General features: G+C 41.7%; 1 protein-coding gene across 1 annotated transcript; it reads right to left on the bottom strand.

Annotated features, from left to right (window-relative positions):
* Positions 1-1,176: 1,176 nt before the first annotated feature.
* Positions 1,177-27,179, bottom strand: LOC115189765 (dual specificity protein phosphatase 7). The gene is made up of 3 exons (XM_029748289.1): positions 26,280-27,179; positions 18,902-19,333; positions 1,177-2,408 (listed from the first exon to the last, which is right to left on the bottom strand). Exons 1-3 carry the CDS (start codon positions 26,686-26,688, stop codon positions 2,098-2,100), a joined length of 1,152 nt encoding a protein of 383 aa, XP_029604149.1. The 5' UTR covers positions 26,689-27,179; the 3' UTR covers positions 1,177-2,097.

Below are 27,179 nucleotides of genomic sequence, written 5' to 3'. Positions count from 1 at the left end.
GCACTACCTTCAGCAATACAGATTACAGATTTAATAGAGTCCTAGGTGTGAACGGGGTCTATACCAGACAGGCAGGCAGGCAGGCAGGCAGGCAGGCAGGCAGGCAGACAGCAGTAATAGTAGTAAAGAAACTGATGTCATCGTCCGTCTTCCAACCCGTAAATAAACCACCAACAACCTCCCAACTAAGGGTTGCAAAATTACAGTCATTTTCTACAATTCCCAGGTTTTCCATAAATCCTGGAAGAAGGATTTCCTCAATGTGGAAATCTCAATTATTTTGGAAAACTTGGAAATGTAGAAACATTTTCAAACCTATTCACAACCAACCCTTTCCCTGTGTAGTCACCCACCACCCCACTGGGAGAGAGCACACAGTAGCATGCTCATGTAGAGAATTGAGCTAATCTTTTATTCCTAATATAATATAATCGTTTAGAGTAATTTAATATGTATAATATAGCCATGGCTTGCAGGGTGATTGTTCCCACGATTAAAACTCTTTCGGAGGATGTTGGGATCTTTGCTTAACCAAAATAAATGAACCTACGTCCCAAATGGCACCCTATTCCCTCTGTAGTGCACTACGTAGGGCTCTCCAACTCAACTCTGGAAGACAGTTCTACTGCATTTTATTCATTGTTTCCCTCTAATCAGGGAATGATTTAGTCCTGGGACACCAGGTGTGCAATTCGTTATCAGATAGAACAGAAAACTAGCAGGCTCTGGACCTCGTAGGGTAGGAGTTGAATATCCCTGATGTAGGGAGTAGGGGGGACATTTGGGATGCATGCTATCTTTCATATACAATTAAGGAACAATAAGCTTTAAATTAAGTGCTTCACCCAGCTCAATCTCTGAATGTCCCTCTCTTCTTCTCTCAACCTCTGAATGTCCCTCTTCTTCTCTCAATCAGTGAATGTCCCTTTCTAAATCTCTCAATCTCTGAATGTTCCTCTCAATGCCTCTCTCTCTCTCAATGCCTCTCTCTTTCAATGTCTCTCTCTCTCTCTCTCTCTCTCTCAATTTCTCTCTCTCTCAATGTCTCTCTCTCAATGTCTCTCTCTCTCTCTTTATGTCTCTCTCTCTCTCTCTCAATGCCTCTCTCTCGCTCTCTCTCAATGCCTCTCTCTCTCTCAATGCCTCTCTCTCAATGCCTCTCTCTCTCTCTCTCTCTCTCAATGCCTCTCTCTCTCAAGTACAAAGAAACAATAGGCTTCACCACTGTGCAAACTGCATTAGGTCATCTTTACAAATATAGAAAAGAAATTACAAAAACAACCAGAATATTATCAAAAAGTTATTTTCTGTTGGTCTGTTTTCTCTTTAGTTATACTATCTCCTTCAGCTGTTAGTGTGTTTTTATACAGGTAAGAGTATAGTAGTAGTAGTAGTAGTAGTAGTAGTAGTAGTAGTAGTAGTAGAAATACATTTAGGTGTAAATGTATTCAGATATACAAATGCATACATACATACATACATTCATACTGATAATACGTACTTGTAATTACATTGTTATTAGCATCACTTGAACAGACTTGTGTTTTGTTTTAATAATAACTTAAGCTTGTTAAAAAAAATTGACCAACATTCAATAGAGGGAGACCAGCTCCATACGGGTGAATCCAAGACCCTCCAACACATTGGCACCATCATCATCACCATCATCATCAAGACGTTGTTGATGAGGAGCTTGTCCAAAAGGATGACAATGAATCAATGAATGACTGCAGCAGATCCATCTATCTGTGTTACCCATCTTTGTACAATTCTCTGTACGGTTCTGTCTACATCTAGGACTTCTTCCTTCCTTAGACATAAAATAACAGGCTGGTCAAAAAGATGACAAGATAAGGCGCTTCCCAAACCACTGTGGAGATTAAACAGCAGAACAGGCTTCCTCCTCTTCCTCTCTGAGAGACCAATGTTTCAACAAGCCAAAACAGACTTCCATTTGGCATCTGTTCTGCCCCTGTCCTCTTCCCATGTCCATCCACCATCCCAGACTATCCGCTGTCAAAGCCAGCCAGCCTCTGACGATCAGAAGATAAACATTCACATCCAAGTTGGCCGCTCAAGTTTCGCCCCTCCGCCCTTTCATGTAGATTCCAGCGTGTCGAGCTGGAACACGTTATGATTGGTTGGCGTGGTGAAGAACAGCTGGTCATTGGTGGAGGTGTGGTTGTCACATGGGCTATTGAGCCCTAACGTTCTCTCAAAGTCCAGAAGCTGACCCATGAAGTTGAAGTTGGGCGAGATGTTGGATTTCTTGCGTTTGACGAAGTCGTAGGCGTCGTTGAGCGACAGGTTAAGCTTCTGCATCAGGTAGGCCACGGTGACCGTTACCGAGCGACTGATCCCTGCCAGGCAGTGCACCAGGATACCACACTTCTTGGAACGAGCTTCATCTGGAAGAGAGAAGGTAAAGATCAGTTGGAGGTGTTTTTTTAATGCAACATAAATTAGTTTTACTTACTTTATTGAACTTGTGTGAAGCATTTGAGCGTTCAGAAATATTTAAAAGAGAACAGCTATACCAACTCCACCTCTCTGGTTTCAGGAGTTTATAATGAGAGAACAGCTACACCAACTTTTTAGGTTATTGTCCTGCTGAAAGGTGAATTAATCTCCCAGTGTCAGGTTGAAAGCAGACTGAACCAGGTTTTCATCTATGATTTTGCCTGTGCTTTGCTCCATTCCGTTTCTTTTTTATCCTGAAAAACTCCCCAGTCGTTAACGATATGGAGAGTAGTACTCAGTAATTTGTTGTATTGGATTTGCCTCAAATATAAAACTTTGTCCTCAGGACCAAAACTGAATTGCTTTGCCACATTTTTTTGCAGTATTACATTTGTGCAAACAGGATGCATGTTTTGGAGTATGTTTATACAGTACAGGCGTCCTTCTTTTCACTCTGTCAATTAGGTTAGTATTGTGGAGTAACTACAATGTTGTTGATCCATCCTCAGTTTTCTCCTATAACAGACATTAAACTCTGTAACTGTTTTAAAGTCACCATTGGCCACATGGTGAAATCCCTGAGCGGTTTCTTCCTCTCCAGCAACTGAGTTCGGAAGGACGCCTGTATCTTTGTAGTGACTGGTTGTATTGATACGCCATCCAAAGTGCAATAAATTATTGCACCATGCTCAAAGGGATATTCAATGTCTGTTTTGTTTACCTATCCACCAATACAGTGCCTTGAAAAGTATTCATCCCCCTTGGCGTTTTTCCTATTTTGTTGCATTACAATCTGTAATTTATATGGATTTTTATTTGGATTTCATGTAATGGACATACAGAAAATAGTCCAAATTGGTGAAGTGAAATGAAAAAAAGAACTTGTTTAAAGAAATTTTAAAAAATGGAAAAGTGGTGCGTGCATATGTATTCACACCCTTGCTATGAAGCCTCTAAATAAAATCTGGTGCAACCAATTACCTTCAGAAGTCACAGAATTAGTTAAATAAAGTCCACCATTAAAAAATTGAAAGAATATGGCAGCACAACAAACCTGCCAAGAGAGGGCCGTCCACCAAAACTCACAAACCAGGCAAGGAGGGCATTAATCAGAGAGGCAACAAAGAGACCAAAGATAACTCTGAAGGAGCTGCAAAGCTCCACAGCGGCGATTGGAGTATCTGTCCATAGGACCACTTTAAGCTGTACACTCCAGAGATGGGCTTTACGGAAGAGTGGCCAGAAAAACGCCATTTCTTAAAGAAAAAAATAAGCAAACACGTTTGGTGTTCGCCAAAAGGCATATGGGAGATTCCCCAAACATATGGAAGTAGGTACTCTGGTCAGATGAGCCTAAAATTGAGCTTTTTGGCCATCAAGGAAAACGCTATGTCTGGCGCAAACCCAACACCTTTCATCACCCCGAGAACACCATACCACCATGTTTTTATCGGCAGCTGACTGGGAAACTGGTCAGAAATTACGGAATGATGGATGGTGCTAAATACAGGGAAATTCTTGAGGGAAACCTGTTTCAGTCTTTCCAGAGATTTGAGACTGGGACGGAGGTTCACCTTCCAGCAGGACAATGACTCTAAGCATACTGCTAAAGCAACACTTGAGTGGTTTAAGGGGAAACATTTAAATGTCTTGGAAGGGCCTAGTCAAAGCCCAGACCTAAATCCAATTGAGAATCTGTGGTATGACTTAAAGATTGCTGTACACCAGCAGAACCTATCCAACTTGAAGGAGCTGGAGCAGTTTTGCCTTGAAGAATGGGCAAAAATTCCAGTGGCTAGATGTGCCAAGCTTATAGAGACATGTCCCAAGAGACTTGCAGCTGTAATTGCTGTGAAACGCGGCTCTACAAAGTATTGACTTTGGGGGGGGTGAATAGTTATGCACGCTCAAGTTTTCAGTTTTTTGACTTATTTCTTGTTTGCTTTACAATAAAACATATTCTGCCTCTTCAAAGTGGTAGGCATGTTGCGTAAATCAAATGATACAAACCCCCCAAAAATAATTTTTATTCCAGATTGTAAGGCAACAAAATAGGAAAAATGCCAAGGGGGTGAATACTTTCGCAAGCCACTGTAGGTGCCCTTCTTGGCAAGGAATTGGAAAGCCTACCTGGTCTTTGTGGTTGAATCTGTGTTTGAAATTCACTTCTCAACTGAAGGACCTTACATATAATTGTATGTGTGGAGTACAGAGATGAGGTAGTCATTCAAAACTCATGTTAAACACTGGAGGTTTTACTAGCCACAAAGGGGTTGAATACTTATTGACTCAAGACATTTCGGCTTTTCATTTTTATTTATTTGTAAAGATTTCGAAAAACAATTATTCCACTTTGTCATTATCGAGTATTGTGCGTAGGCCAGTGATACAACATCTCTATTTCATCTATTTTAAATTCAGGCTGTAACACAACAACATGTGGAAAAAGTCAAAGGATGTGAATATTTTCTGAAGGAACTAAATGACCCATGTTCAGAACTAAATGACCCACGTTCAGAACTAAATGACCCACGTTCAGAACTAATTGACCCACGTTCAGAACTAAATGGCCTATATTCAGAACTAAATGAACCACAATCAGAACTAAATGACCCACATTCAGAACTAAATGACCCACGTTCAGAACTAATTGACCCACGTTCAGAACTAAATGGCCTATATTCAGAACTAAATGAACCACAATCAGAACTAAATGACCCACATTCAGAACTAAATGACCCACGTTCAGAACTAATTGACCCACGTTCAGAACTAAATGACCCACGTTCAGAACTAATTGACCCACGTTCAGAACTAATTGACCCACGTTCAGAACTAATTGACCCACGTTCAGAACTAAATGACCCACGTTCAGAACTAAATGACCCACGTTCAGAACTAATTGACCCACGTTCAGAACTAATTGACCCACGTTCAGAACTAAATGACCCACGTTCAGAACTAAATGGCCTATATTCAAAGTTGAAGTGGGAAGTTTACATACACTTAGGTTGGAGTCATTAAAACTTGTTTTTCAACCACTTCACAAATTTCTTGTAAACAAACTATAGTTTTGGCAAGTCATTTAGGACATCTACTTTGTGCATGACACAAGTAATCTTTCCAACAATTGTTTACAGACAGATTATTTCACTTATAGTTCACTGTATCACAATTCCAGTGGGTCAAAAGTTTACATACACTAAGTTGACTGTGCCTTTAAACAGCTTGGAAAATTCCAGAAAATGATGTCATGGCTTTAGAAGCTTCTGATAGACTAATTGACATCATTTGAGTCAATTGGAGGTGTACCTGTGGATGTATTTCAAGGCCTACCTTCAAACTCAGTGCCTCTTTGCTTGACATCATGGGAAAATCTGAAGAAATCAGCCAAGACCTCAGAAAAAAATTTGTAGACCTCCACAAGTCTGGTTCATCCTTGGGAGCAATTTTCAAATGCCTGAAGGTACCACGTTCATCTGTGCAAACAATAGTATGCAAGCATAAACACCATGGGACCACGCAGCCATCATACCGCTCAGGAAGGAGATGAACGTACTTTGGTGCAAAAAGTGCAAATCAATCCCAGAACAACAGCAAAGGACCTTGTGAAGATGCTGGAGGAAACAGGTACAAAGTATCTATATCCACAGTAGAACGAGTCCTATATCGGCATAACCTGAAAGGCCACTCAGAAAGGAAGAAGCCTCTGCTCCAAAACAGCCATAAAAAAAACAGACTACAGTTTGCAACTGCACATGGGGACAAAGATTGTACATTTTAGAGAAATGTCCTCTGGTCTGATGAAACAAAACTAGAACTGTTTGGCCATAATGACCATCGTTATGTTTGGAGGAAAAAGGGGGAGGCTTGCAAGCCGAAGAACACCATCCCAACCATGAAGCACGGGGGTAGCAGCATCATGTTGTGGGGGTGCTTTGCTGCAGGAGGGACTGATGCACTTCACAAAATAGATGGCATCATGAGGCAGGAAAATTATGTCGATATATTGAAGCAACATCTCAAGATATCAGGCCCATACTAAAAATTTGCAGACAAATTTTGACCAGGGCCCATTTTAAAAAGTAGTGCACTATACAGGGTACAAGGTGTCATTTGGGACAAAGTCATTGATAGAGATGATCCATTATTCACAACCTAGATGATGTTCCTGGGTTTTATCTGGTGCAACACTCTGCACTATCAAGCCATTAGTGCTTCAAAGGATACTGCAAAGTAAATCAGTCCCACTCTCTCCCAACCCCTACTCCTTCCCTCCCTCCCTCCCTCTCCTCCCTCCCTCCCCAGACCATTAATCCTCATCCACCAAACTCAGATTCGTCCGTCGGACTGCCAGTTGGTGAAGCGTGATTCATCATTCCAGAGAACGCGTTTCCACTGATCCAGAGTCCAATGGTGGCGGGATTTACACCACTCCAGCCGATGCTTGGCATTGCCCATGGTGATTTTAGGCTTGTGTGTGGCAGCTCGGCCATTGAAACCCATTTCATGAAGCTCCCAACGAACAATTATTGTGCTGACATTGCTTCCAGAGGCAGTTTGGAACTCGGTAGTGAGTGTTACAACCGAGGACAGACATTTGTTACACACTACACGTTTCAGCACTCGGCGGCCCCATTCTGTGAATTTGTGCGGCCTACCACTTCGTGGCTGAGCCGTTGTTGCTCCGAGACGTTTCCACTTCACAATAACAGCACTTACAGTTGACCGGGGGCAGCTCTAGCAGGGAAGACATATGACGAATTGACTTGTTGGAAAGGTGGCATCCTATAACAGGGCAATGTTGAAAGTCACTGAGCTCTTCCGTAAGGTCATTCTACTGCCAGTGTTTGTCTATGGAGATTGCATGGCTGTGTGCTAAATTTTATACACCTATCAGCAACGGATGTGACTGAAATAGCCGAATCCACTAATTTGAAGGGGTGTCCCGATACTTTTGTATATTTAATGTATATTCATAAACTCTAGTGTGTCTAGACAAATACAGACAGTAGAACTAATGGAGTCTGCTCAGGAAAAACTCTGGTTCCTTCTAGTGTAAAACTAAGACCTGGAGGTTTAAACTCTGGGCCCTTCTAGTGTAAAACTAGGAGCTAGAGGTTTAAACTCTGGGCCCTTCTAGTGTATAACTAGACCTAGAGGTTTAAACTCTGGGCCCTTCTAGTGTATAACTAAGACCTGGAGGTTTAAACTCTGGGCCCTTCTAGTGTATAACTAAGACCTAGAGGTTTAAACTCTGGTTCCTTCTAGTGTATAACTAGGAGGTAGAGGTTTAAACTCTGGGCCCTTCTAGTGTATAACTAAGACCTGGAGGTTTAAACTCTGGGCCCTTCAAGTGTATACAGTGTATCTCGACTCTAGTGAGCCTCTAGTGATTCTGTCAAGAGTTTATAACTTAGAGGAAATAAAGGTTGAGGTGATTGTGGGTTAAACTCCCCTCCTACATCTCACCTGAGGTTGAGTTTAAACCATAAAGCTGTGTGATCAGTAGAGGTCTTCATGGATCCACCTGAATACCTGAGACCCAATCCGGGACACGAGATGGTCAGTATACAGAACTCTAAATAATGCCATGGATCTGGGATCTTATTGTCACAGTTCTCGGGTATTGTGTAAATTTTCATTTACTTGTCCGGAAGGGCCGTACAGATCCGAACTTTGACTGCTGCTGTAGAGACAGAGAGACATTTTATAATTTATGCTGCTGCTCTTTGCTTTTCATTGGAGCGTGGCGCGTGTAGCTTGTTGTTGTTGACCAATCATGAGTCATCAAAGCATCAATAGGCTATAGTCACAGAGCCTCCGTATGTGGAAAAAGTTAGCAGATTTTTAATCAATTGAAGATTCAATTAAAATGATGGAATTAAAAGTTAAAGTTGAAAGATAGTTAGCTAGGTCACTTGTAGCCTAACAGGCCCTAACTAACTGTCCCTAACTACATTTACATTTACGTCATTAACAAACAGTCCCTAACAAACAAACAGGCCCTATCCAACAGGCCGTAACTAACTAACAGGCCCTAACTAACTGTCCCTAACTAACTAACAGGCCCTAACTAACAGGCCCTAACTAACTGTCCCTAACTAACTAACAGGCCCTAACTAACTGTCCCTAACTAACTAACAGGCCCTAACTAACTGTCCCTAACTAACTAACAGGCCCTAACTAACTAACAGGCCCTAACTAACTACAGGTCCTAACTAACTGTCCCTAACTAACTAACAGGCCCTAACTAACTAACAGGCCCTAACTAACTGTCCCTAACTAACTAACTGTCCTTAACTAACTAACTGTCCCTAACTAACTAACAGGCCCTAACTAACTGTCCCTAACTAACAGGCCCTAACTAACTAACTAACTGTCCCTAACTAACTAAACAGGCCCTAACTAACTGTCCCTAACTAACTAACAGGCCCTAACTAACTAACAGGCCCTAACTAACTGTCCCTAACTAACTAACAGGCCCTAACTAACTGTCCCTAACTAACTAACAGGCCCTAACTAACAGGCCCTAACTAACTAACTAACAGGCCCTAACTAACTGTCCCTAACTAACTAACAGGCCCTAACTAACTGTCCCTAACTAACTAACTGTCCCTAACTAACTAACAGGCCCTAACTAACTAACAGGCCCTAACTAACTGTCCCTAACTAACTAACAGGCCCTAACTAACTGTCCCTAACTAACTGTCCCTAACTAACTGTCCCTAACTAACTAACAGGCCCTAACTAACTAACTGTCCCTAACTAACTAACAGGCCCTAACTAACTGTCCCTAACTAACAGGCCCTAACTAACTAACTAACTGTCCCTAACTAACTAACAGGCCCTAACTAACTGTCCCTAACTAACTAACAGGCCCTAACTAACTAACAGGCCCTAACTAACTGTCCCTAACTAACTAACAGGCCCTAACTAACTGTCCCTAACTAACTAACAGGCCCTAACTAACTAACAGGCCCTAACTAACTGTCCCTAACTAACTAACAGGCCCTAACTAACTAACTGTCCCTAACTAACTAACAGGCCCTAACTAACTGTCCCTAACTAACTAACAGGCCCTAACTAACTAACTAACTAACTAACTAACTAACTAACTAACTAACTAACAGGCCCTAACTAACTAACAGGCCCTAACTAACTGTCCCTAACTAACTAACAGGCCCTAACTAACAGGCCCTAACTAACTAACAGGCCCTAACTAACTAACAGGCCCTAACTAACTAACAGGCCCTAACTAACTGTCCCTAACTAACTAACAGGCCCTAACTAACTGTCCCTAACTAACTAACAGGCCCTAACTAACTAACAGGCCCTAACTAATTAACAGGCCCTAACTAACAGGCCCTAACTAACTAACAGGCCCTAACTAACTAACTAACAGGCCCTAACTAACTAACAGGCCCTAACTAACTGTCCCTAACTAACTAACAGGCCCTAACTAACAGGCCCTAACTAACTAACAGGCCCTAACTAACAGGCCCTAACTAACTAACAGGCCCTAACTAACCCTAACTAACTAACAGGCCCTAACTAACTAACTAACAGGCCCTAACTAATTAACAGGCCCTAACTAATTAACAGGCCCTAACTAACAGGCCCTAACTAACTAACAGGCCCTAACTAACTAACAGGCCCTAACTAACAGGCCCTAACTAACAGGCCCTAACTAACTAACAGGCCCTAACTAACTAACTAACAGGCCCTAACTAACAGGCCCTAACTAACTAACAGGCCCTAACTAACTAACTAACAGGCCCTAACTAACAGGCCCTAACTAACTAACAGGCCCTACAGTAGCTTTACATATTTCCCTGAAAGTGGAGCAATAATCCCTGCTACCACACATTCCAGCGATTGACCGAGACCCTCAAACTCTGACTCGACCCTTTCACATATCATAGTGTGTTTCTTAACTGTGGCACTTTTAAAACAAACACGGCGCTGGATATATTCCAGAGCCAAACCAAAACTACACATTCCCGTGAAGCCGATGAGGGGAAAACCCTGGGTATTCGTCCAGTAGTAGGCTGATTAATTACATACTGAAACTAACCACAAATGGTCTGATCTAAAATACTGAAACTATTGGCAAATAGTCTGGTCTGAAATACTGAAACAATCGTTAAACAGTGAACTGAAATACTGAAAATATAATCAAATAGTCTGGTCTGAAATACTGAAACTATTGTCAAATAGTCTGGTTCTGAAATACTGAAACTATTGTCAAATAGTCTGGTTCTGAAATACTGAAACTATTGTCAAATAGTCTGGTTCTGAAATACTGAAACTATTGTCAAATAGTCTGGTTCTGAAATACTGAAACTATTGTCAAATAGTCTGGTTCTGAAATACTGAAACTATTGTCAAATAGTCTGGTTCTGAAATACTGAAACTATTGTCAAATACTCTGGTCTGAAATACTGAAACTATTGTCAAATAGTCTGGTCTGAAATACTGAAACTATTGTCAAATAGTCTGGTTCTGAAATACTGAAACTATTGTCAAATAGTCTGGTCTGAAATACTGAAACTATTGTCAAATAGTCTGGTTCTGAAATACTGAAACTATTGTCAAATAGTCTGGTCTGAAATACTGAAACTATTGTCAAATAGTCTGGTCTGAAATACTGAAACTATTGTCAAATAGTCTGGTTCTGAAATACTGAAACTATTGTCAAATAGTCTGGTCTGAAATACTGAAACTATTGTCAAATAGTCTGGACTGAAATACTGAAACTATTGTCAAATAGTCTGGTTCGAAATAGTAATAAGTAACTATAATAAAAGAAACCTCTCTGTTATAATTCTTTGTGTATAGTCGTGACTCAACTGGCGTGACTAACATGAAGTTCTACACCGTGTTGTTTGATTCGCAACAGTCAAAACAGATTTATTTTATTTTCTATTGCTACTGCGGGTCCAAGGTGAAAACGCATCCAGATTGGTAGACGTGAGAGTTTGTCTTGTGCAGAGGGAATAAGTCAAGAGAAACTTTCTGAAAGGATTGTTGCTATCATAGATAGCGTCTGCGTCCCAAATGGAACCCCATTCCCTATATAGTGCACTACTTTAGACCATTTAAAAAAAAAATAATTGGGTTGTTTTTAGTCATTTAGCAGACGCTCTTATCCAGAGCGACTTACAGTAGTGAATGCATACATTTCATGCAATTTTTTTTTTTTTGAACTGGCCCCCCGTGGGAATCAAACCCACAACCCTGGCATTGCACACACTATGCTGGCGTTGCAAACACCATGCTCTACCAACTGAGCCACAGGGAAGCCAGACCAGAGCCCTATTCCCTATATACAGCACTACTTTAGACCAGAGCCCTATTCCCTATATACAGCACTACTATAGACCAGAGCCCTATTCCCTATATAGTGCACTACTATAGACCAGAGCCCTATTCCCTATATAGTGCACTACTTTAGACCAGAGCCCTATTCCCTATATAGTACACTACTATAGACCAGAGCCCTATTGCCTATATAGTGCACTACTTTAGACCAGAGCCCTATTCCCTATATATAGTGCACTACTTCCGTAAGGAACGGGGTGCCAATTAGGATTCAGAACCAGGTGTGACCATGAACAGAGAAGGACTTCGGGGACTAATAATAAACCTGCGTTATTGACAGGATGACAGCTACAATACAGCTTCTCTAATTATTTCACTGTTGTACACGTTTATTTAACACTGTCTAACAAACTGTACCCAGTGGTTTTAACTCTTTTGATGAAGAGAAGAGACAGCTGTTATCACAAAAAAAAATGAACTTTTCAACATCAATTTTGATGTCAAGTCAAGTAGATAGCTAACACAAATGCTGCTATAACTGCTGCTAATGTCTTTCAAGTCATGGATGAGGTTAAACTGTATTTCTTCACTGTTTCCCCTGAAGTTTTTATCTTGCATTTATATTTTAGTTATCTAGCAGACGCTCTTATCCAGAGCGAATTACAGGAGCAATTAGGGCTACCGACAGATTTTTCACCTAGTTGCCTCAGTGATTCGAACCAGCAACCTTTCAGTTACTGGCCCAACACTATGAACCTCTAGCCATCCATCAGTCATTACATCAGCCAAACAACCCTAGATATCATTCATTACATCAGCCAAACAACCCTAGATATCATTCATTACATCAGCCAAACAACCCTAGTTATCCATCATTCATTACATCAGCCAAACAACCCCAGATATCATTCATTACATCAGCCAAACAACCCTAGATATCATTCATTACATCAGCCAAACAACCCTAGATATCATTCATTACATCAGCCAAACAACCCTAGTTATCCATCATTCATTATATCAGCCAAACAACCCCAGATATCCATCATTCATTATATCAGCCAAACAACCCTAGATATCATTCATTACATCAGCCAAACAACCCTAGATATCATTCATTACATCAGCCAAACAACCCTAGATATCATTCATTACATCAACCAAACAACCCTAGATATCCATCATTCATTACATCTAGAGGTCGACCGATTAATCAGAATGGCCGATTAATTAGGGCCAATTTCAAGTTTTGGTAACAATCGGAAATCGGTATTTTTGGACGCCGATTTGCATGTATTTATTTATTTTTTGTATTTTTACACCTTTATTTAACTAGGCAAGTCAGTTAAGAACACATTCTTACTTTCAATGACGGCCTAGGAACGGGGGGTTAACTGCCTTGTTCAGGGGCAGAACGACAGATTTTTACCTTGTCAGCTCGGGGATTCAATCTTGCAACCTTACGGTTAACTAGTCCAACGCTCTAACCACCTGCTTTACATTGCACTCCACGAGGAGCCTGCCTGTTACGCGAATGCAGTAAGAAGCCAAGGTAAGTTGCTAGCTAGCATTAAACTTATCTTACAAAAAACAATCAATCAATCATAATCACTAGTTAACTACAGATGGTCGATGATATTACTAGTTTATCTAGCCTGTCCTGCGTTGCATATAATCACTGAGGTACACGTTGCTCCAACGTGTACCTAACCATAAACATCAATGCCTTTCTTAAAATCAATACACAAGTATATATTTTTAAACCTGCATATTTAGTTAATACTGCCTGCTAACATTAATTTCTTTTAACTAGGCAAAATGTGTGACTTCTCTTGCAACAGAATCAGGGTATGTGCAGCAGTTTGGGCCGCCTGGCTCGTTGCGAACTGTGAAGACTATTTCTTCCTAACAAAGACAGCCGATTTCGCCAAACGGGGGATGATTTAACAAAAGCGCATTTGCGAAAAAAGTACAATCGTTGCATGACTGTACCTAACCATAAACATCAATGCCTTTCTTAAAATCAATACACAGAAGTATATATTTTTAAACCTGCATATTTAGCTAAAATAAATCCAGGTTAGCAGGCAATATTAACCAGGTGAAATTGTGTCACTTCTCTTGCGTTCATTGCACGCAGAGTCAGGGTATATGCAACAGTTTGGGAGTCCTGGCTCGTTGCGAACTAATTTGCCAGAATTTTACGTAATTATGACATAACATTGAAGGTTGTGCAATGTAACAGGATTATTTAGACTTAGGGATGCCACCCGTTAGATCAAATACGGAACGGTTCCCTATTTCACTGAAAAAATAAACGTTTTGTTTTCGAGATGATAGTTTCCGGATTCGACCATATTAATGACATAAGGCTCGTATTTCTGTGTGTTTATTATATTATAATTAAATCTATGATTTGATAGAGCAGTCTGACTGAGCGGTGGTAGGCAGCAGCAGGCTCGTAAGCATTTATTCAAACAGCACTTTCGTGTGTTTTGCCAGCAGCTCTTCGCTGTGCTTCAAGCATTGCGCTGTCTATGACTTCAAGCCTATCAACTCCCAAGATTAGGCTGGTGTAACCCATGTGAAATGGCTAGCTAGTTAGCGGGTGCGCGCTAATAGCGTTTCAAACGTCACTCGCTCTGAGACTTGGAATAGTTGTTCCCCTTGCTCTGCATGGGTAACGCTGCTTCGAGGGTGGCTGTTGTCGATGTGTTCCTGGTTCGAGCCCAGGTAAGAGCAAGGAGAGGGACGGAAGCTATACTGTTACACTGGCAATACTAAAGTGCCTATAAGAACATCCAATAGTCAAAGGTATATGAAATACAAATCATATAGAGAGAAATAGTCCTATAATTCCTATAATAACTACAACCTAAAACTTCTTACCTGGGAATATTGAAGACTCATGTTAAAAGGAACCACCAGCTTTCATATGTTCTCATGTTCTGAGCAAGGAACTTAAACGTTAGCTTTCTTACATGGCACATATTGCACTTTTACTTTCTTCTCCAACACTTTGTTTTTGCATTATTTAAACCAAATTAAACGTTTCATTATTTATTTGAGGATAAATAGATTTTATTGATGTATTATATTAAGTTAAAATAAGTGTTCATTCAGTATTGTTGTAATTGTCATTATTACAAATAAATGTAAAAAAAATAAAAAAAGCTAAAAAAATAAAAGAATCGGCCGATTATTCGGCACCGGCCTTTTTTGGCCATCCAATAATCGGCATCGGTATCGGCGTTGAAAAATCATAATCGGTCGACCTCTAACACACACACACACACACACACACACACACACACACACACACACACACACACATAATTACATCAGATAAACAACCCTAGATATCCATCATTCATTGCATCAGCCAAACAACCCTAGATATCCATCATTCATTACAAACTAACATGCAGACCAGACTGGGCGCGTGCGTCCGCCATCGCGCGCATGCTGACTTTGTCCACCAACACCAGACGAGATCAGGACACGCAGGTTGAAATGTCAAAACGAACTCTGAACCAACTATATTAATTTGGGGACAGGTCGAAAAGTATTAAACATTGATTGGAATTTAGCTAGCTAGCTGTTGCTAGCTAATTTGTAATGGGATATAAACATTGGGTTGTTATTTTACCTGAAATGACCAAGTCACTTGGCTCTGTCATATCCTCACATGGTCTCTCCTATCATTGCTATGCAGACGACACACAATTAATCTTCTCCTTTCCCCCTTCTGATAACCAGGTGGCGAATCGCATCTCTGCATGTCTGGCAGACATATCAGTGTGGATGACGGTTCACCACCTCAAGCTGAACCTCGGCAAGATGGAGCTGCTCTTCCTCCCGGGGAAGGGCTGCCCGTTCCATGATCTCGCCATCACGGTTGACAACTCCATTGTGTGCTCCTCCCAGAGTGCTAAGAGCCTTGGCGTGACCCTGGACAACACCCTGTCGTTCTCCACTAACATCAAGGCGGTGACCCGATCCTGTAGGTTCATGCTCTACTACATTCGCAGAGTACGACCCTGCCTTACACAGGAAGCGGTGCAGGTCCTAATCCAGGCACTTGTCATCTCCCGTCTGGATTACTGCAACTCGCTGCTGGCGGGGATCCCTGCCTGTGCCATTAAACCCCTACAACTCATCGAGAACGCCGCAGCCCATCTGGTGTTCAACCTTCCCAAGTTCTCTCACGTCACCCTGCTCCTCCGCACACTCCACTGGCTTCCAGTTGAAGCTCGCATCTGCTACAAGACCATGGTGCTTGCCTACGGAGCTGTGAGGGGAAGGGCACCTCCGTACCTTCAGGCTCTGATCAGTCCCTACACCCAAACAAGGGCACTGCGTTCATCCACCTCTGGCCTGCTGGCCCCCCTACCTCTGCGGAAGCACAGTTCCCGCTCAGCCCAGTCAAAACTGTTCGCTGCTCTGGCACCCCAATGGTGGAACAAGCACCCTCATGACGCCAGGACAGCAGAGTCAATCACCACCTTCCGGAGACACCTGAAACCCCACCTCTTTAAGGAATACCTGGGATAGGATAAAGTATTCCTTCTAACACACCCCCAACTCCCCCCCCCCCAAAAAAAAAAAGATATAGATGTACTATTGTAAAGTGGTTGTTCCACTGGATATCAAAAGGTGAATGCACCAATTTGTAAGTCGCTCTGGATAAGAGCATCTGCTAAATGACGTAAATGTAAATGAAATGCACAAGGTCCTCTACTCCGACAATTAATCTACAGATAACAGGGTAAACCAAGTTCGTTTCTAGTCATCTCTCCTCCTTATTAAGGCTTCTTCTTTGGACTTTATATGGCGGTTGGCAACCAACTTTAAGGTGCATCGCCACCACCAACTGGACAGGAGTGTGGACCTCAGTTCATCTTTCAATCACCCACGTGGGTATATGCTCCTAAAAACCAATGAGGAGATGGGAGAGGCGGGAATTGCAGCACTTCAAGCATCACAAATAGAACAAAGTTCTATTTTTGCACCTGGCTAAGCAGACGCTCGTTGACGCATGCGAGCAGTGTGGGTGCAACAATTGTATTAATTATGGATCCCCATTAGTTCATGCCAAGGCAGCAGCTTCTCTTTCTGGGGTTTATTATGGATCCCCATTAGTTCCTGCCAAGGCAGCGGCTACTCTTCCTGGGATCCAGCAAAATTAAGGCAGATTAAAAACCTTACAATACATTCCTAACATATTAAGTGTGTGCCCTCAGGCCTCTACTCTACTACCACATATCTATAACACAAAATCCATGTCTGTATAGTACGTATGTTATCGTGTGTTTGTATGCATGTGTCTATGTTTGTGTTGCTTCACAATCCTGCTGTTCCATAAGGTGTATTTTTATGTTTTTTTAAAATCAAATAGAATAACGTTTGTGTAAATTTTGCAACGCTCGCACATGCAAGGGTGGTGTGGTCAACATGTAAGTCTATCCTTCATTCTTCAGTCGTCACAATGGTTCTCAAGATGACCTGGCCTACTTCATTCACAGTGGTTCTCAAGATGACCTGGCCTACTTCATTCACAGTGGTTCTCAAGATGACCTGGCCTACTTCATTCACAGTGGTTCTCAAGATGACCTGGCCTACTTCATTCACAATGGTTCTCAAGATGACCTGGCCTACTTCATTCACAATGGTTCTCAAGATGACCTGGCCTACTTCATTCACAGTGGTTCTCAAGATGACCTGGCCTACTTCGTTCACAGTGGTTCTCAAGATGACCTGGCCTACTTCATTCACAGTGGTTCTCAAGATGACCTGGACTACTTCATTCACAGTGGTTCTCAAGATGACCTGGCCTACTTCATTCACAGTGGTTCTCAAGATGACCTGGACTACTTCATTCACAGTGGTTCTCAAGATGACCTGGCCTACTTCATTCACATTGGTTCTCAAGATGACCTGGCCTACTTCATTCACATTGGTTCTCAAGATGACCTGGCCTACTTCATTCACAGTGGTTCTCAAGATGACCTGGCCTACTTCATTCACAGTGGTTCTCAAGATGACCTGGCCTACTTCATTCACAGTGGTTCTCAAGATGACCTGGCCTACTTCATTCACAGTGGTTCTCAAGATGACCTGGCCTACTTCATTCACAGTGGTACTCAAGATGACCTGGCCTACTTCGTTCACAGTGGTTCTCAAGATGACCTGGCCTACTTCATTCACATTGGTTCTCAAGATGACCTTGCCTACTTCATTCACAGTGGTTCTCAAGATGACCTGGCCTACTTCATTCACAGTGGTTCTCAAGATGACCTGGCCTACTTCATTCACAGTGGTTCTCAAGATGACCTGGCCTACTTCATTCACAGTGGTTCTAAAGATGGCCTGGCCTACTTCATTCACAGTGGTTCTCAAGATGACCTGGACTACTTCATTCACAGTGGTTCTCAAGATGACCTGGCCTACTTCATTCACAGTGGTTCTCAAGATGACCTGGCCTACTTCATTCACAGTGGTACTCAAAATGACCTGGCCTACTTCATTCACAGATTCCCTTCTGTTGTATAACGAGTGTGCTAGAAACCTGTAAGGCCAACTTTTGATGAGTTAATTAAAAGGCCCACTCTGTGATTTGATGATATAATCCTTCCAACGCTAGAGCGACTCAGATCAAGTCATGACTCATAGCGTTCATGGTGTGAAATGAGGCGTGCAGCAGGAAATACCACAAACCGCTCAGAAGAGATCAATCAGAGTTGTTTCGTGAAGGGTGAAGCATCTGAGTCTTGTTAGTTTAAGTTGCTGACTAATACATCTATACTATATATATTTTGAGTTATAAGATTTGTTATTGTACTTATAAATCTATGTTTTAAGCAATAAGACAGCTTGTTTGACTCAGCCAACAACTTAATGAGTCTATCAATGCCTAATTTAGTTTTATAGTTATATAACCTGCATGTCGGTGGGATGAGCTGAGGAAACAGTTTTCAAATGAATCAACTATGACCTGGGTTCATGAAACATTACGCAAACGAACATTACAACACAAGACAAGAATGAAAAGACTTTGAACTCCAGCTGATCTGTGATTGAACAACATCCAAATGAGCAGACTAGTGCCACAACTCACCAATGAAAGAAATGGCCTCTGGGAAAAACTGCGAGAGGTTTTGGCTCCAGTGATCGGAAATGGGGATCTGTTTGTACTTGAAGTCTCCGTCGTGTTCAAACATGTTTGGCAGGTTGGGCGTGACGTTCAGGATATACTTAATATTATACTTCCCCAGGATATCCAGGTTGGTGGAGTCTTTGGCACAGCCCAGGTAGAGGTACGGTAAGATCTGGACCGGGAAGGCAGGCTGGTTGTTTGGGAGAGGGCTACCCTCGGACTCGGTAGCGCTGCCCGGCTCTCTGTCCGATGACTCCCCATCAGAACAGTCAGGGCTGATCCTCAGCCCCCCTAGCCCCAGGACAGACGCAGGCGGGGAGCTGCTGGGGGAAGAACAGTCAAGGTTGATCTCACAGTGTTCTGGGTAGTCTGTCTGGAACTTGTTGAAACCACCTGGAAACAACAACGGAGACGTTTTAGAATAGAATCAAATAGAATAGAATCAAATAAAACAGAAGAGAACTGCTGTAAACAACAACAGAGATGTTTTAGAATAGAATCAAATAGAATAGAATCAAATAAAACAGAAGAGAACTGCTGTAAACAACAACAGAGATGTTTTAGAATAGAATCAAATAGAATAGAATCAAATAAAACAGAAGAGAACTGCTGGAAAGAACAGAAACACAGATGGCTCAGAATCACAATATGAGAAAGATTCTGTGACATGTCATTCCAGCTATTCTGTAAGTACAGTACAGAGAAATTAGATTAGATTATAGCTTTATTGTCCGATGTGTAAATTGGAATATCGTCTCTGTGTGTGATGAATGATAGCATGAACAGAGATCTACCAGAATACTGAACAAAAGGTGTGAACAGCACATATCAATTCAAAATGTTGAAATAAACTCCAAAAAAAACCTGATACTATGTATATGTGCTAGACAGGAAACGGAGATAGGCCTACTTCCTACATGATGGTAAAATAAAATGTATACTGATACGTTAGCACATTAAACCCTATAACACAATAATAAACCCATCTCAAACACTGATGTTTTGGGAATGGGATTACTGTATATCCCATGTTTCCACTCCTTCAACATAAAAGGACATTACATTTCATAGGCCTATCTTTCTATGGATATGCGTAATGAATCTGGGCCCGGTTCCCCAAAAAAAAGCATCTTATGGTTAAATTCATCGTTAGATCCTTCGTAGGAGCATCGTTAAATCTCCGAGCTGTTTCCCAAAAAGCATGGTTATTAACGTTGCACTTGAAAAACGCTCGTAATCTAACGTCAGACCACTGGTAGAACAGCTAAATGCATCGTAAAGATGCTTTTCCCCCCCGCGTCACTTCATACACAGAACATCTCCGGTAAACGTAGAATCACATGGTTTATCCGCTATGACCGCCATAACTTTAGAACAAAGTTGACTACCAATTCAAAGTTGCCCATGTCTTTGCAGTTGATACAAACAAGCGACGTATAAAAAGGATGCATCAAATGAATAGAACTGAGATGAAAGCATTAACATGTAAATACAGTTGGCTTAAGGCATATTCATTTAAATCATATTGAATTACATTGCATGTTAAATCAATTGAGTTGCTACATTGCTACTTCAAATCAAATGTATTTATATAGCTCTTCGTACATCAGCTGATATATCAAAGTGCTGTACAGAAACCCAGCCTAAAACCCCCAAACAGCAAGCACTTGTAGGCTACTGTCTGTAATTTGTCTCAATATCGTTTATGAAGTTTAGCCTATTATATAGGGTAAGCATTAGACTAAAAAAGCCTGAATATTTGCAGTCATACGTGATAATATCTCTAGGAACTGATCCGTCGTCAGTACTGGTGAATAATTATAATGTTACGGTAAGATTTACATGGAGAAATCTGATCCGAGAGCAGAGCGGTCTTTCTATCAATTCTATCAGTATTAACAACGTGCCTCAACGATACAGTTTTGCGAATTTTCTTTCTGCAAGGTGTTTTGAGAAACGCATGTTACATCTTCGGTCGTCGTACGAAAAGATGCATTGTTAAAAACACCCATGAGCCTAAGTTCCATCGCCATCGGGAAACGGGGACAAGATTTTGAACTACTACTGTCTACATAACCAAAAGTATGTGGCCACCTGCCGATCGAATCATGGGCATTAATATGGAGTTGGTCCCCCCCTTTACTGCTATAACAACCTCCAGTCTTCTGGGAAGGCTTTCCACTAGATGTTGGAACATTGCTGCAGGGATTTGCTTCCATTCAGCCACAAGCACATTAGTGAGGTCAGGCACTGATGTTGGGCGATTAGGCCTGGCTTGCAGTCAGCCTTCCAATTCATCCCAAAGGTGTACAATGGGTTTGAAGTCAGGACTCTGTGCAGGCCAGTCAAGTTCTTCCACACCGATCTCAACAAACCACTTCTGCATGGACCTCGCTTTGTGCACAGGGGGCATTGTCATGCCGAAACAGGTAAGGGCCTTCTCCAAACTGTTGCTACCAAGTTGGAAGCACAGAATCGTCTACAATGTCATTGTATGCAATAGTGTGAGCCCGAACCATGAAAAACAACCCCAAACAATTATTCTTCCTCCACCAAACTTTACAGTTGGCACTATGCATTGGGGCAGGTAGCGTCTCCTGGCATCCACCAAATCCAGATTTGTCCGTTGGACTGCCAGATGGTGAAGCGTGATTCATCACTCCAAAGAACCCATTTCCACTGCTCCAGAGTCCAATGGTGGCGAGCTTTACGCCACTCCAGCCGACGCTTGGCATTGCCCATGGTGATTTTAGGCTTGTGTGCGACTGCTCGGCCATGGAAACCCATTTCATTAAGCTCCCAACAAACAGTTAGTTTACTGACGTTGCTTCCAGAGGCAGTTTGGAACTCAGTAGTGAGTGTTGCAACAGAGGACAGACAATTTTTACATGCTTCAGCACTCAGGGGTGAGCTTCTATGGCCTACCACTTTGCGGTTGAGCCGTTGTTGCTCCTAGAAGTTTCCCCTTCACAATAACAGCACTTACAGTTGACCGGGGAAGCTCTAACAGGGCATAAATTTTACGAGCTGGCGTGTTGGAAAGGTGGCATCCTTTGACGGTGCCACGTTGAAAGTCACTGAGCTCTTCAGGAAGGCCATTCTACTGCCAATGTTTGTCTATGGAGATTGCATGGCTGGGTGCTGGATTTGTTAGACCTGTCAGCAATGGGTGTGGCTCATCAGAATCCTTTAAGTTAGACCTACATCCCAACTGGGAGACGAGGCCCTGTGCATTTATGAAAGAAAAGTATTTTCCTGAAGGAACACAGTACAACATGGCAGAACTATTTTAGAACATTAATTGAAAACATATTTGGTTCATTCCACATTCTTTCAAAAATCCTTAAATAATTCATATAACATGTTTACTGGATTAGGTTAGTCTAACAGTCGAAAGTTAAAGGGCTTGAACCATTGTGATTCTTACTACTGTGACAGAGTAAGAAATAAGCGACTATTAGACAATAGAAGAAGAATTTATCATTTCCACGACTGCCTTTCCACGACTGCCTTTCCACGACTGCCTTTCCACGACTGCCTTTCCACGACTGCCTTTCCACGATTGATTCCAATAAAGGGACAAAAAAAAATCTGAAAAAAATATATAAATTGGTTTAACTTGAAGCACTTGAGAAAATAAAGAGCAGTATTTTTTTCTGTAATGTTTTATATCCTAATGCTGTATATTATGACATCGGAACCGAGACAGCTTTCCATTGACTTTTCATTCAGACAACAATTATTTTACAACTTTAATATGATACAGACTAGAATGGACAAGAATAGTGTAACTTGTTGAAAGGGAAACAAATAGATACTGTTGCCTTGATTTAGCTACAATATAACTTTGGGCTATAATCCAGTGGTAACTACAGTATCTTTATTTAACTAGGCAAGTCAGTTAATAACGCATTTTTATTTACAATGACGGCCTACCGAGGAACAGTGGGTTAACTGCCTTGTTCAATGGCAGAACAACAGATTTTGTACCTCGTCCGCTCGGGGATTCGAACGCTCTAACCACTAGGCTACCTAGTAGCCCCTTAGCAATGGCTGCAACCTGGTTTCACAGCATTTCGTATTATTCTGTACGTAAATTCAAACACTCCATTTAGTATGATATGTTACCAATTACAATTTATATGATACAGTATGTTACGAATTGCAACTCGTACAAAATGTTACGGATTTGCCAAACGTATGATATGTTGCGAAATCCAATTTGTTGTTGCTAACGTTGAGGGCCCAAAATGGTGATGCTTTCTTTTTGCAATGAAACATGCAATAAATCCCTGCTAGGGGAAAATACAGGATTTAACTAATTAAACAACAAATAATATAATCTATATGATCAGTCTCTGTGTGTAAAATAAAAAGTGGTTAATGTGAACCGAACTCAGAGCTAAAAAAATGTAAAGAAAACAATCCAATGTTATTTGTTGCCTAGACTTTATGTAACCGATGTGAAATGGCTAGTTAGTTAGCGGTGGTGCGCGCTAATAGCGTTTCAATCAGTGACGTCACTCGCTCTGAGACTTGAAGTAGGGTTTCCCCTTGGGTAACGATGCTTCGTGGGGTGTCAGTTGTTGATGTGTGCAAGGGTCCCTGGTTCGAGCCCAGGTTGGGGCGAAGAGAGGGACGGTAGCTATACTGTTACATTTACTCCAAATGACACTCAAGTCTTGAGGAAAAAACAATACACTAATATTGCAGTTAGCCATGACAGCCTTTATAATAGAAGGCTTGTGACCACACACATCTAAATATTGAACTTGGGGAAGAAAAAAACCCATCTTAAAGTAGAAATAGAATAAAAACAAACAAGCATTCTATTGTTGGTCTATTATAGTAGCCATTATAGTAGACATCGATCAAGTGCTACATGTGTGCAAAAAATAATATTCACTGAGTAAAAAAAATAAATCGAATCCCCCCCTCACTCACACAGGTGTTACTGTCAAGTTCAACACAACAAAAACAATATATTTTGTCTGCACATTATTACATTGTACTTTCTGCCTGAGGACGTCTGTTCTACAATGTGCCAGCAGAGCATGAGACCCTTAGTTGGTATAACTGATCTCTTTCAGGCAGAGAGTACACCTGGCATAACCCTTTATATCCACTGTATTGAAGAAGTGAGACAGAGGGAAAGTGTGTGGTCTTCCCTTCACCTCTATAGAGGCGTCCAGTTTAAACCAGGACCAACTCCAGCTACACTTCATCCCTGAATCCACTTGTTTAACAAGCAACGCCTCATTTTCACCTAATTCTCTCATTCTGAAAATGAACCACATACTGTAGAGGGAAAACATTAGTTCACAGATAATTAGTTATAGTTAGCTAACGAACTAACTAACATTTCACACAGATTGCCAGGGTCCAGTAAGCAACTAACGTGTTATAACTTGAAGAACGGCAAGGAGTCGTTTTACCAGTTAATACTACAGCAAATTGGTTAGATTACTAACGTTAGCTCATCTGATATTGTAACGTTAGCTAACTAACATTAGCTCTCTGACTTTATTAGCCAGCTAATTTTCACACTATAAACTAAATTATTTGATCAGATAAGTTGGCTAATGTTGCTCAATATTTCTCTGGCTAGCTAGCGGGGAATTCGATCCAGCTAGCAAGTTACTTAAAATACTCGTTCCACCACACTTTCTCCCTCATCTCAAACTTTCCAAATGGCAGTTGTTTTTCGGTTACAGCTCATGAAGTATGCATCATCACCTTCTCAACCGCGGTCTCTGTGGTCAGGTTTCTCGCCTAACGTTACCTCGTCGTTATCCTTCAGGGGACGCGCTGCTGTAACCGACAAGCTGCCTTTCCAGAGTGAACGCTGATGCTGTAGCTAGTAAGTTAGTTGTCTCTTCTTTCTTCAGTCACGTGCTGCACTGCATTCTGTTGTTATGTGAACGATTGGCTGAGCCTTGGACACAGCCAGTATTGCTCCCCCCCAAAGTTTTATCATCGGATCTACACAAATTACGTAGTTCACCTATTTTGGATTCAAAATGGCGAATTTCACTGAAAGGTGACTAGTTTTCATCCCTGGTTAAGATTAAGGTAGGAATTAGGTTAAAGGCATATGGTTAGGGTTAACTGAAAGGGTAACCCTTTAGGTTAGAGTTAGGAGAAAGGAGAAAGGTTAGGAGAAAGGTTAGCTAACATGCTAAGTAGTTGCAAAGTTGCTAAAATCGTATGTGATGAGATTCGAACACACAATCTTCGGGTTGCTAGACGTTTGTGTTATCTGCCTGACCAACCACCCTCCTTTCAATTTTTGCCTTTAGTAACCTCCTGTCTTATGTAACCTTAGTAACCTCCTGTCTTATATAACCTTAGTAACCTCCTGTCTTATGTAACCTTAGTAACCTCCTGTCTTATGTAACCTTAGTAACCTCCTGTCTTATGTAACCTTAGTAACCTCCTGTCTTATGTAACCTTAGTAACCTCCTGTCTTATGTAACCTTAGTAACCTCCTGTCTTATGTAACCTTAGTAACCTCCTGTCTTATGTAACCTTAGTAACCTCCTGTCTTATGTAACCTTAGTAACCTCCCGTCTTATGTAACCTTAGTAACCTCCCGTTTTATGTAACCTTAGTAACCTCCCGTCTTATGTAACCTTAGTAACCTCCTGTCTTATGTAACCTTAGTAACCTCCTGTCTTATGTAACCTTAGTAACCTCCTGTCTTATGTAACCTTAGTAACCTCCTGTCTTATGTAACCTTAGTAACCTCCTGTCTTATGTAACCTTAGTAACCTCCCGTCTTATGTAACCTTAGTAACCTCCCGTCTTATGTAACCTTAGTAACCTCCTGTCTTATGTAACCTTAGTAACCTCCTGTCTTATGTAACCTTAGTAACCTCCTGTCTTATGTAACCTTAGTAACCTCCTGTCTTATGTAGCCATACCAAACATAATATATCATATAGTACATTAAAATCCAGACAGTGAATTTAGTATGTTACGTCTGGCCTATGAGACCAGGCTGAGGAATATAATATAGTTTGGGCTCTAGTGGATTCGTAAGCTAACAGGTAGTCTAGAACAGAATAGAATATACACTCTTAGAAAAAAAAGGTTCCAAAGGGGTTATTTGGCTGTCCCTACAGGAGAACCCTCTTTCGTTCCATGTAGAACCCTCTTTGGAATGGGTTCAACATGGAACCCCAAATGGGATTTATCTGGAACCAAAAGGATTCTCTAAAGGGTTATCCTTTGGGAAAGCCGAAAAATCATTTTGTTTTCCAGACTGCACCTTTCCCCCCCAAGAGTGTAGAATACAATACGGAAATATCACAATGAAAGACCAAAGAAACGAACTCACCTTCCAGGTAAAAAGCCTTGCACCCGTCATCCCGGAGCTTCTGCAGCAGCATGCCGAGGACAGAGCTCACCAGCCCGGTCTCCTGCCAGTCCGTAGTGGCCTCGTCGTAGAGAACAACCATGTCTGTCTTACATCGCTTTACGAATTTCTCCTTATCCTCGTTGTTGGGGATGATGGACCGGATCGGTAGATTCCCCTTCTTCAGTCTCCGCAGCATCAAACCGGGAATCGCCAGATTGATGGCCGACTCAATGTGTGATGATTCGTAGAGTTCGTGAGATCGGCAGTCCAACAGCAGTAGTGAGCTCAACCCGAGCCCGGACTCAAGTTCCTCTTGAAGCCATTCCACACTTTTACTCGCCATCATCTCTGTCACGACCCGGGAACCCTTCCAAAGAGTAATTTTCATTAGGGAAATATAGATGCGGCTCTTTGCACTAACACACGGGCAAAAAAAAAATCTAAAAAATCACGGCGCTAAAGTTGTACTCGTGTGGATATGGAGAGAACCACGTCTGTCCGCTCTAATCACTGTCGTCCCACCATACAGCCGCGGCTCTCCAGGGCTGGTACACGGAATCAACACACCACCAGGCTTCAACACATTAACGATATTTTCTTTCAGACCGTAGAAATTATTCTAGACTCATTCAATACCCGTCGACGAAGTCCATTTGATACTGCCTTCTTTTAGCGTTACTGAAACGATCCCTCTATAGGCTAAGTGTTGTCTGGTTTATTATAAATCTGATCAAAATGTGGCTTCCAGGTGAATCATAACTACAGCCCATTATTTTTTTGGGACATTTGCCTTTCGACCGCCTCCCGTGTGTCATTTCCAGTAACCGTTATGAGAGGCAGACTGAACCGAAAGGGAGTAGGCAGACAGGAGGGCATGTC

This window comes from Salmo trutta, unplaced genomic scaffold (genome assembly GCF_901001165.1).
Source record: "Salmo trutta unplaced genomic scaffold, fSalTru1.1, whole genome shotgun sequence".
NCBI classification, from domain to species: domain Eukaryota; kingdom Metazoa; phylum Chordata; class Actinopteri; order Salmoniformes; family Salmonidae; genus Salmo; species Salmo trutta.
Note: the sequence above shows the minus strand (reverse complement) of the source record. Positions and strands in the feature narration are given on the sequence as shown.